Source organism: Lipotes vexillifer, unplaced genomic scaffold (genome assembly GCF_000442215.2).
Source record: "Lipotes vexillifer unplaced genomic scaffold, Lipotes_vexillifer_v1.1 scaffold668, whole genome shotgun sequence".
NCBI lineage: Eukaryota > Metazoa > Chordata > Mammalia > Artiodactyla > Lipotidae > Lipotes > Lipotes vexillifer.
In genome coordinates, this window is record NW_006785319.1 from 194,319 (window position 1) to 205,403 (window position 11,085).

The window sequence follows — 11,085 nt, forward strand, 5'->3', positions numbered from 1 at the left end:
GAAGGAACAATCGCAGCATTCTGTCAGGTGGAGACCGGAGGACCCACTGGGAGCTGAACTGGCAGAAGATGAGGCCCCGCCTGGCCCTCCTCTGCCCACCTGCCCACCCACATACTTTGGGACCTTCTCTCAGCCTGGGCCAATCAACTCCACTTTCTTACCTAGAAGAGCTGACACGTGCTCCACTCTCTTTTCCAGATCACCTTTAAAATATTTTAAAAGAGCGAGCCCTACATCCGTCCCTGGGGACCATGCTGTTAAAACTTCTTTTTTCTTTTTTAAATCCAGGCACATGCTTATTTAATCCTATCCTTTGATTCTTGTTTCCAATATAACAATACACTTCATAATCTAATACCAGTCAAAGCCAAACAGTTTAACTCTTAATTCTCCTTCACATCTGGTGATCCCAGTGAAAGCACTAATGATTTCCAAATCTTCCTGAAAACTTTCTTGGAAATTATGTCACCAAGAGGATCATCAATAATTCTTAGGACGTTAAGGAAAACATTTTACTAAGGGAGAGCAGAACGAGGTCAAATGTGGTATCTGTGTCAAGAGAGAACTACTGTAATACCCTTTTGAAAGCTGAGAAAGCAATGTCCTATTACCTCTCCAGGGGAGAAGTTCTAGAATGAACACAGCACTCCCACGTGAAGTACTGCTACTTTGCAGAGGGAAATGCATCAAACAGCCTTTCCTCCAGGGCTTCCTTGCTTTGCCCCGAACATAAAAACAGCATAAAAGCATATAAAACAGCTCATAAAACAGCACAGCAATGTGGGGCGTTACCACACATACACTGTGATTGGTATAAAATAATCTTCTCTTGCAAATCTGAAAATAAAATCACCTCAGGAAAGAAAATACCTCAAGATTTTCAGGGCAGATGTATCATTTTAAAGCGTGGAGTAACATTTACTACATTTACTACCCTGTGGACAAGAAATCCATTTTGGGAGGGGTGACAAGGAATTGTAACTATGTGAGAAAGAAAAATACCCTCAGAGTAGATCAGGGTTATTCATGTAATAAACTTTCTGACCTTTTACGTTTCATCTACAACAGGCCTGCTCTCAAGAGGGAATGCTTATCCAGGGATCCTCTAGTTTATCATGAGTGGTATTTGGCATTCAGGTTAATATTTATATGCATCATTAAAAGGTAAAAGAACTAAAAAAAAAAAAAAAAAGAAAAGAAAAGGTAAAAGAACTGTCCTTCTAGTTATCCAAGTATTTATTATAGGTCTGCTACCCGCCAGGCGCTCTCTGACGTGTTAGAAGGCGGCCCAGGCTTCTTCGCAGGGGAAGGGAAGCTGGAAGCGGCATGAGCTGGGTTTGCAAACACTCCCCATCCCAGAAGCAGTGGGAAGGATTGAGAGATGGGAGGAAGAGTGGGGCCTGGCAGCCTTTCTAGACCGAGGCAAAGGCACCAAAGCATAAAAAACGCAGGGACTCTTCAGGGAATGCAAATGGCCTGGTGTAAGGAATGGAGAGGACCAGTGGGGAGGTGGCAGGAGAAGAGATGCTGGCCGTGCCTCTTAAAGGCCGAGAGGTTCTGACAGCATCCTGTGAAGCGCGGGCGCCTTGCGGGGAGCAGGCCGGCGCAGAGCTGAAATCTGAAGCGAGGACTCTGATGGAGCAGATGAATGCAGAGAGGAGCCCAGATGTTTTCAGAGTAGTAAGAAACCAGTTTAGAAATAAAATGCTGGGAAAAGCAATGCAGGAGAGAATTTCAAGAAAGGAGTCATCAACAGGGCCCCAAAACAGGCGTGTTGTTGAACTAATGAGAACCCCAAGGCCTGAGGGGCTTGGCTCTGCAGGAGGACCCACTCACCGGCTTCAGGACACACAGTGACACCGGCCAAGGCCCAGGAGCCTGGGTGCCGAGGCCTTGGGGCTCCCATGGTATCTCCTCCCCACGCGCAGATGCAGAGAGCCCACTGTTTCGTCATCCCAGTGCTAGAGGCACCCTGTGGTCCTTGTGTTCTGCCCTACACATTCCTCTGAAGCGTCCGGCTGACGGGCTGTCGAGTACGTGCTGAGCCCCTACTCTCCCGGCCTCAGGGACGCAGCGGTGCAAACGCACCCCTGCTACTGGGGAGCCCTCCGTCCAGGGGGAGACAGGCAATCAAGTCATCACACAGGTGAGGTGCCATGTGAGGGCTGGTCTAGCCGGGGAAGTTAGGGAAGGCTCCCTGAGAAGGAGGGCTTATGCGGGACGAGGTCGAGAGAGGAGGGGAGAGTCCTGCAGAGCCCCCCAGGGACTCACGTGGCTCCAGCACAAAGAGCGGGGGGGGGGATGGTTATCTGTGTGCAGACGGTAGGTACTCAGTGCATCTTTCTAGAACACCGCACAAGCGATTTGAGCGACTTCTCGGCTCTGTGGGAAGCAGGACCACAGCTGCTGGTGAGGAAGGGGAAGCACCTCGCCACCACGGGGAGAAGCCGGTCCTTCAGGGACGCTGGTCAGACACACCCCAGCCAGCCTCTGCCGGTCACACGCGAGCACCACCAAGTCTGACAGCCCTTCGCGACGAACGGAAGAATGCTGGCAAATAATCTGCATGGTACTTGGGACAGTCCAGTCTCCCCAGATACTCTGGTTTTATTTGCCAAAATCTTCTGATGGCCCTAAGTCATCCAGGTTAAAAGAAGGAAATTTCCTTCCTTTACTTGGTACTTCGAAGGTGAGCAAGACATTTATCTTGGTATCTACGAATAACGAAAGCAGGTACGAGAGGAAGACAGCAGCCAAGTGTCAGACAAAGCACAGCCCAAGGCAGCAAAGTTCACACAGAGCCTCCAAAGGCTTAGAGTGAAAAAAGGAATTAAAAAGAACCCACAGTGGTAAACCAATTTCTCACCCAAGTGCTTTATTGAAAGCTGAGTTCCAAGGTGATGACCACAAAGATGACGACAGGGTGAGGAGGGGGTAGGACCCTGTGACGATGTAACGAGCCCGTCTCCTGCCATCCTCACCATCACCCTCGGAGCTGGGTAACACCACTGTCCCATTCTGCAGATGAGAAAACCAAGGCACAGGGTGTGAGGGGCTTGCTGAAAGCCACACACTCTGGGGGTGGCAGGGGCGTGACACAGACCCAGTGTCTCTGACGCCAGAGCCCACGTTCTGGACCACCTTACTGTCTCCCGGGAGGGAGGCAGCCACAAGTTTTTCATACCTTTTAACTATATAAATTGATAAATATCAAGATTTTTGAAATGCAAAAAGTAAAATACAGCCCTTAGAATCACTGTCAATTTCAGTAAATTCCTTTCAGTAAAAACGTCCAGACTTCCCCAGCAGTCTAGGGGTCAGGACTCCAGGCTTTCACTGCTAAGGTTACGAGTTCCATTCCTGGTCAGGGAACTAAGATCCCGTAGGCCGTGCAGCATGGCCACATAAAAAATACTTCCTTTAGTTTCAAACCAATACAATGCTATTAACTAGAATTAGTAATAAATAGTTCAGACAGGGCTGTTTGCATAGAAGTAATCTTCTAGAAATCCAATTAACACTTCAAAAAGTAATAGTAACTTGTGATGGGGCCCACTAGCCTAGGTGACTATCAGGCTGTAAGCAAATGGAATATATACTCATCTCATGTGACTTTATTTCTACAGAGAAAAATATAAATTATTTTCAGTTGGTCACTGTGGCACACAGGACCTATTCTGGTTTCACAGAAACATAGAATGGTTTTCAGAAATCTTCTATTTGTCTGGCACTGACAAATACGAAGTAAATACAATAAGGTTTTCAAATTGACACTGAGAAAGAGTTACAGCATTTCCTCTGCCCGAGTCACCCTACCCCTGTTTTCCTGAAACAGAGCCTTGGTTTTGATCACATGGAGGTCTCACCAAGACCCTATTTTCACCAAATTTCTTGCACATCTACTTTGGGCAATGTGTGTTGCTAGCCTTCTAGAAAGCTAAAAGGCAGTGATGAACCTGAGAAACATAAAATCTCTTTTTATAAACATACATCAGTGGTTCTTAAACTTTTTAGGGCCACAAAGATCTCGCACCCTCTCCTCAGGAGAGGAAAAAAAAAAAAAGTACAAACAGGGGCTTCCCTGGTGGCGCAGTGGTTGAGAGTCCGCCTGCCGATGCAGGGGACAGGGGTTCATGCCCCGGTCCGGGAGGATCCCACATGCCGCGGAGCGGCTGGGCCCGTGAGCCATGGCCGCTGAGCCTGCGCGTCCGGAGCCTGTGCTCCACAGCGAGAGAGGCCACGGCAGTGAGAGGCCCGTGCACAGAAAAAAAAAAAAAAAAAAAAAAAAAAAAAAAAGTACAAACAGTGTGACTTTGGTAGACTTTTGTGTAGAACCATCTAAGCTGTATGTATCAAAATCCTTAAAAACATTCCCTCCTTCTGACTACAAAATTTCAGAAGTGGGATGTATTCTAGGGGCATAACTCTAATTACAGAAAGGATATTATGCATAAATGTTCAGTGCAACATATACCAGCAAATATACTAGAAACAAACAGAATGTCTATAATGAAGACTAGTCAAGAAAATTAATGCCGCACTTACACAACTGAATAGTACTTAACTATAAAAATGTTTAAGGAAAACAATTCTTGTGGAAAATCCTTATGATATAATGTTAGTTTTTTAAAAGTAGGAGACATACATTGATTATGCATACTGCTTATACCATATGATCTCTTTTCACAAAAAGAAAAGCATAGAAATGACTAGAAGGAAAGAAAGTTAAAAGTAGTAATTGCCTCTGGTGGTGAGATTGTAGGTGATATATTTCTTTTCTCTTGGTTTTCCTTAGTTCCTATATTGAACATGTTAGTATAAAGTTTTTTAAAATTGTTAAGCTTCCTTTCAAACTTGTTTTAAAAATTATTTACTGACAAAAACTGCCTCATTAGAAAACAGTTCATATAATAACTTAAGATTTTTTTTTCTATAAGGAGGCTGTATATCACAGTAAGCTCTAAAGTTTGTTGATTGCCAAAGAGGTTGCCATACATGATTTAGTGATAAAACAGAGAGAGAATACACAACAAGCAGAGCTGAGAGAAGGCTCAGAGAAATAATACTTATAACCACAGAAGAATTAAGCTAAAAGTTCACACACAGGGCATAGCTAGGAATATTCTTCATTTGAGGACACAACCAAACTTTAGGCAGCATTAAAACAAAAACAAAAAAACCCCAGCTTTAGCAAATGTTTTAAAAAAGCACAAAAACCAGAATGTGGTGAATTCAATTATTAATCGGTCGATCATCAATTATCAATCACTTAAAAGTAAAGGAGAGAATTATGTCATAACTTCTAAAATGAGACAGTCATGAGGTAGCAGCCCATGTCCTGCACTGCACAGCACTTAATGTGAAGATGCTTTTTTTTAAAAAATAAGAACAAATAAATACTTCACTACACTTTGTTCTCTACTGATCTCTCCTACTTATACCTGCTCCCAGTTACATCATAAGATACTTCTTTAAAGGGGAGTTAAATTTAAAATTTTAAATTAAAGAAGTTAAAAGTCTTTATCTTACTTTCTCTCCAAAGCAGTAGCCACACATGGTAAATTAGAAATAAGGAATTAAAAGGAGTAGTTGGATTTTACCATCAATTTTGATGTCATTTTTTATTATATTGTCTTTTAACCACATATTAAGAATATGACATACATATAATTTTAAGACACTTCATTTCCAGTTTAGAGAATATTATAAAGCAAACAAATTATGTTCCTGGGTGTCAAAATTTTGTGTACTAAGAAATAAGATTAAGTTTTTAAAACTCTAGAACAAACATACTATAAGTATGTATTTCAAGATCCTCCAATAGAAAAGGGAGCCCTCCTGCACTGTTGGGGAATATAAATTGATAGAGCCACTATGGAGAACAGTATGGAGGTTCCTTAGAAAAGTAAGAATAGAACTACCATATGACCCAGCAATCCCACTACTGGGCATATTCCCTGAGAAAACCATAATTCAGAAAGAGTCATGTACCACAATGTTCATTGCAGCACTTTTTACAACAGCCAGGACATGGAAGCAACCCAAGTGTCCATTGACAGATGAATGGATAAAGAAGATGTGGCACATTTATACAACGGAATATTACTCGGCCATAAAAAGGAATGAAACTGAGTTGTTTGTAATGAGGTGGATGGATCTAGAGTCTGTCATACAAAGTGAAGTAAGTCAGAGAGAGAAAAACAAATACCGTGTGCTAACACATACATATGGTATCTAAAAAACTGGTACTGATGAACCTAGGGGCAGGGCAGGAATAAAGATGCAGATATAGAGAATGGACTTGAGGACATGGGGAGGGGGAAGGGTAAGATGGGAAAAAGTGAGAGAGTGGCTCTGACATATATACACTACCAAACGTAAAATAGATAGCTAGGGGGAAGCAGCCGCATAGCACAGGGAGACCAGCTTGGTGTTTTATGACCACCTAGAGGGGTGGGATAGGGAGGGTGGGAGGGAGACGCAAGAGGGAGGGGATGTGGGGATATATGTATACATATAGCTGATTCACTTTGTTATACAGCAGAAACTAACACACCATTGTAAAGCAATTATACTCCAATAAAGATGTTAAAAAATTCAAACTGACTCACTCTGTTATAAAGCAGAAACTAACACACCATTGTAAAGCAATTATACCCCAATAAAGATGTTAAAAAAAAAAAAAAAGATGTTAAAAAATTCAAAAAAGAAGATCCTCCAATAAAAACGAAGACAGACATAGTCTCAAAGCAAGTGAACTTACGACACACAGCCTGACCTAATTCAAAGGAAACCATCAGGCCCGTCCTTTGCTGAGAGCACTGAGTCCCCCAAACCAGGGAGAGTAACACCAGGGGGTCAGCGACACCCTATTTCAGCCCAAGCGAAAAGCCAGAAGTGAAAGCAAGTCACTTTCTTCATCTGAAGACACAGGATGAAGGATGAGAGAGGGGTCTGGAATTCCAGCGTCCCTAGCTTGTGTCAGCATAAGGCTGTCTCTGGCACTGACTTCTTCGAGAAACTTTCAAGCATGGTTATAGAGGGAACAAACTTTTGCGGACTGGATTAGAGAAGCTAAACACCTGAGGTTTGCAAACAACAGTAACAGGCTGTCTGCACGTAAACACTTGGCCCGGCCAGTATCCTACAAGGCAAGGGTTCAAGGCTGATAAAATTGGGTTAAAAGAAAGCCTTTAGGGTTATAATGAGTGACACAAGAGCAATCTTTTTTGACTTCTTTTAACATACATCTTCAATAGGAAAAATAAGAAATGGATAGTCACAGAAAAAACAAAGTCTTTGCCCAGAATGGTTTGTTTTGGAGAAACCACAGCAAATTTACTAGCGATGTGGTAGGCGCTGTGAGAAACCCCAGGACCCCTGACCCCAGCTGCAGGTGGCCGGGTACAGGATGGTCCCGGCAGCCAGACCGCCTTGGGGACCCCTGCTGCTGCGGCGACCACAAGACTGCCTCACCCAAGGCCAAGGCTCCTTGCGGGATGGGGCAGCCCAGAGTGACCGTCCAGGCAGAGGTCCCAGGCCCAGCCTCCCTCTCTCCATGGCATGGACACCTGTGATCCGGGGCTCCGTGTGTGTGAGGGCCAGGACTGCTAGAACCCCCTGGTGCAGCTGGGCCAGCCCCTCCCTGCTAAAGCGGCTGCCCCCAGAGCCCCGGTAATAGAGCCCTGCACCGATCCCAGCTCAGAGCCCGCTTCCTGAAGAACCCAACCTCCAAGAAGATAAACCTGGTATTTTCCTGAAGAAGCCATTCAGTAAGCAGAGACCACAGTATTTAAGTCAGTTTCCTCCCCTATAAAGTTGGAATAATAGCAAGCAACTACAGGGTCACTGCAAGGAGGGCATGAGGTAATGCACAGAAACACCGAGGGCCGGGCAACACCGCATAGGCAATAAACGTTAGGCTGTTATTAAGTAGATATTAAAATGTTCCTCAAGATGGATTACTGCTTAAAGACCTCTAAAGAACTGTAGGGAAGAGGCTGTAGAGAACAGGTTCTGAAAATATGGAAAGTTACTGTTTGAGGCAGTTGCTCCTAAGCTCCCTACACAACTCCCACCAAATTCCTGACCTTTCTTATGTTTCCCAGGCAATCCCTTTCCCATGTCTTTACATTTCTCTCTCTGTGCCAATTATCCAGCAATTACATTATACAGTAATCCAATTATAAAAATGGCTCAGGAGGAATCAAAAGGGGGGAAATATTACCCAAAGCAAACAGATCTCCCACATTCCAGAAATCCCAAGACTGACCAGGGCAGGAGAGCACGGATTTATTTGTAAAATACAAACCTACCAGCTAACACTAATATCCCCCCAAGACTCTGATTCAAAAAATCTGGGGGTATAGAAACTTGCATTTTCTAAAACTCCTCAGGTACAGAAAGAACTGCAAAGAAATCTTCAACCTCAGGGTTGATTTCTTAGTAGTAATATTGACATTGTAATTTTAAACATGTATATATGAAGGAAGTAAGCAAATATATTAGTAAGAAGCAAGATTTTCAAAATAAGACACAAAAATGTTCAAAAAGTTTGTTAAATTTAAATTGGAAGTATCAATATGAACTCACGAATTAAATGAATGAATGAGTGGAGGGATGGAGGGATGGAGGGATGGAGGGATGGAGGGATGGAGGGATGGAGGGATGGAGGGATCAGGGCATTGGGCGACTGCCAAAATTTAGAACACATACGCTTTTCACTCTCTCCTAAAACCATTTTAATATTTACAATTGACTCTGAGCATAAATTTTACTATTATTTTACTACTATTTGCACTGTATATTATCCATCCTACAACCAACACAATGTGAACAGTAATGCTCAAAATAAAAGGAAACAGGAAATCTAAGTGGCTGAGAAAATTGCCAGAGTTGCTCTTTAGAGTACATTACAGAATTTCCTTCAAACAGCCCTCCACTAAAAACACATGCATGCATGTGTGCATGCACGCGCACACACACACACACACGCGCGCGCGCGCACCCTTCACAACGGCTATTGCTGGGTGTTGTTTCTATAGCAAAGGAAACAAAATATTCACAGAGAATTTTAGGTAAATGTGATACTATAATTCTGTAATTATAGTTCTCCATAATTTAAAAAATCCTCTCAAATTTACTTTAAGATAAAGCTTTTTAGCTTTCAGAAAAACTTCTCATATTTATTCAATTAGAAAAGTACTTGGAATAAAACTACTCACCCAACCCCGAATTCCAACAATCTCTTCTAAGCCTGCAGCAGTGGAATAAGATTCATTCTTTAAAAAACATCCGAAGCCATTTTTCATTCACAAATGAAATGACTTCTAATCTACAGAAAACGTCTATGCTAAGACTTGAGGATAAACAATCTATCTTTACTATCATTTAAACTTCTTAAGAAACTCTGCCAAGCTCAACGGATAGCATAAGGGATAGGAATTTAATGTTTTCCTAACCTGTCTCCAGAAGCCAGGAGAAAATTTAATGAATTGACTCAGTCAGAGAAATTAAGGTTATTATGAAATTTAATCAGCCAGCTCTCTGGAGTCTGATGGATTTACAATGGTATTTTATAAACAACTGTTGGCACCCTTAGTATTTTTTCCCTTAGGATGGAGCACCTATTAGTAGGGACTGTCTTCCATAAGCAAGGTGGCAAGTTGATCAGCCCAGTACTTAAAGAGTGTCTGAGTGAAGTCAGGCTGCAGAATATCCGTGCCTCCCCAGATCTACACAGAAGTACGAGGCATATTAAATTCCACCCTCACTGTGTGTCATTAAATACAACATATGGATAAATATGGGTATGAAGATTTAAGGAAAAATACAAACAGCTAAACCACCACCTCCTATCACTTACGGCGAAGAAATGTAGATAACTCTGACACTCAAGTCTCTGGGTGAAGCAGATATTAATTAATTTATTTATTTTTGCTGTGTTGGGTCTTCGTTTCTGTGCGAGGGCTATCTCTAGTTGTGGCAAGCAGGGGCCACTCTTCGTCGCGGTGCGCGGGCCTCTCACTATCGCGGCCTCTCTTGCTGCGGAGCACAGGCTCCAAACACGCAGGCTCAGTAGTTGTGGCTCATGGGCCTAGCTGCTCTGCGGCATGTGGGATCCTCCCAGACCAGGGCTCGAACCTGTGTCCCCTGCATTAGCAGGCAGATTCTCAACCACTGCGCCACCAGGGAAGCCCTGGGTGAAGCAGATATTAAATCCAATTCAAATAAGAAGGCTGCACAGAGAAATTTTGATTTGCTTTTTCTTTTGTGGAAAACTGTTTTAAAATGCACAAAGTAAAACATGCTTTTCACTTCAACCTGACATTCTTAAAGATGTCAGATATTTACTAGTTATAAGTAGGGCAAATTAATGGACTATTGCCACATGAAATAAAAACGATATATTTTGACGAAAGGAGGAGGTATAAAACATTTCGTACATTTAGATTGTACTGACTTGCAATTGTTGATCAGCTATAAGATTTAAGTTTGCCCTGGCACTTTATATGAAGAAAGTGTTTGCTAACGTAAATCAGTGGCTGAAAAAATAGTAATGGAGGGAAGAGTTAACTTACTGAACCATCTGACATGGAAACAACATACGGGCATCATTCTCAGTTATCATTAAAGCCAGTTTCAAGGATCTGAATATTTGTGAAGATACAGTCGAAATAACAGTTTCAAAAATAACTGACAAAAGAGAATTGTGGTTTTTATATGGTTCTATGATTCTAACATTTCATTTACCAGAAATGAGCTCCTTAGTTAATTCAAAAAGGTAGTTTTACAGTATCCCATGCCTGGAGAAGTCTTGAGACCCTATCAACGATAGCTAAAGCTAAAGGACCATTAAACGTGCTATAATTAAAGGACCTTACTTACTGAATTTTTCGTATCAACTTCATTTTCATGTACTTTTATCCTTCTCATACAACGAAGACTCTGGCCTGTTTTACTTTTATGCCTTTTTTGTAAGATCGTCCAGAGAAACAGATTCACACACGGGCTTTATTTTATTTTTGGGGGTTGGTTTGTTTTGCTTGTCATTTTAGACATAAAATTACAGTTTTTACAGCTAGA

General features: G+C 42.5%; 1 protein-coding gene across 1 annotated transcript in view; it reads right to left on the reverse strand.

Moving 5' to 3' along the window:
* GALNT7 (polypeptide N-acetylgalactosaminyltransferase 7) overlaps positions 1–2,568 on the reverse strand; it is a 73,939-nt gene extending 71,371 nt beyond the window's left edge. The window contains exon 1 of the mRNA XM_007457384.1: positions 2,358–2,568. Coding sequence (XP_007457446.1) covers positions 2,358–2,568 — 211 coding nt within the window. The remainder of the gene's footprint in view (positions 1–2,357) is intronic.
* Between the last annotated feature and the right edge of the window lie 8,517 nt (positions 2,569–11,085).